The sequence below is a fragment of the Colobus angolensis genome, unplaced genomic scaffold (assembly GCF_000951035.1).
Source record: "Colobus angolensis palliatus isolate OR3802 unplaced genomic scaffold, Cang.pa_1.0 Scaffold22, whole genome shotgun sequence".
Lineage (NCBI taxonomy): Eukaryota > Metazoa > Chordata > Mammalia > Primates > Cercopithecidae > Colobus > Colobus angolensis.
The window spans coordinates 511,519-512,328 of record NW_012115377.1 but is presented as its reverse complement, the minus strand read 5'-3'; the positions used below and the strand labels follow the sequence as shown (position 1 = coordinate 512,328).

Genomic DNA, 810 nt, shown 5'->3' with positions numbered 1-810 from the left:
CCATGGAGTCCATCCAGGGCGGCGCCGCGCGCGGAGAACCCATCGAGTCGGATGACACGTAGGTGGGCGGGGGGCCTCCGGACCCGTCCCGCTTCCCTTCCCCACAGGCTCTGGTCCCCCATCCCCGGCCCACGCGTGAAAACAGGCAGGGAAGGCTGGCGAGGGCATCCGCGGCGACAGAGAGATGAGTATGGGAGCCTCACGCCAGGGCCTCAGAGCGAAAACAGGCCCTAGCGTGGGCCGCAGGCTGCGTGCTGAGTTCCGGGCCTTGGCTTGCAATGGTGGTAGCAATGGGCCGAGGCCACTGGCCATCCACAGGAATGAGACAGAGGTAGCGTTTCCCCGTGGCACTCAGAGGGGTCCACTCGCTGCCCGTGCAGAGAGGAGCCACGAAGGTGTGGAAGGCGCGTGGGAGGCCAGGGGGATCGGGCGAGGCAGGCCTCACAGCAGGACACTGCCCACGAAAGGAGGGGCTGCAAAATCTGATTCCACACAGATCAAAGCGACTGCTGGCCGGGCACGGTGGCTCATGGCTGTGCTCCCAGCACTTTGGGAGGCCAAGGTGGGAGGACTGCCTCAACCCTGGAGTTCAGTACCAGCCTAGGCAACATAGCGAGACCCCCTCTCTACAAAAAATATAAAACTTAGCTGGGCATGGTGGCATGTGCACCTGTAGTCCCAACTACTTGGGAGACTGAAGGTACGGCAGGCGTGAGCGTGGCAGGAGGAGGTTGCAGTGAGCCGAGAGCATACCGCTGCACTCCAGCTTGGGCATCAGAGTGAGACCCTGTCTTAACAAAAAAAAAAAAA

At 62.0% G+C, this 810-nt stretch overlaps 1 protein-coding gene across 1 annotated transcript in view; it reads left to right on the top strand.

Moving 5' to 3' along the window:
- Nucleotides 1-810, top strand: part of PIP5K1C (phosphatidylinositol-4-phosphate 5-kinase, type I, gamma) — a 45,298-nt gene that overhangs the window by 16,237 nt on the left and 28,251 nt on the right. The window contains exon 8 of the mRNA XM_011943441.1: nt 1-58. Coding sequence (XP_011798831.1) covers nt 1-58 — 58 coding nt within the window. The remainder of the gene's footprint in view (nt 59-810) is intronic.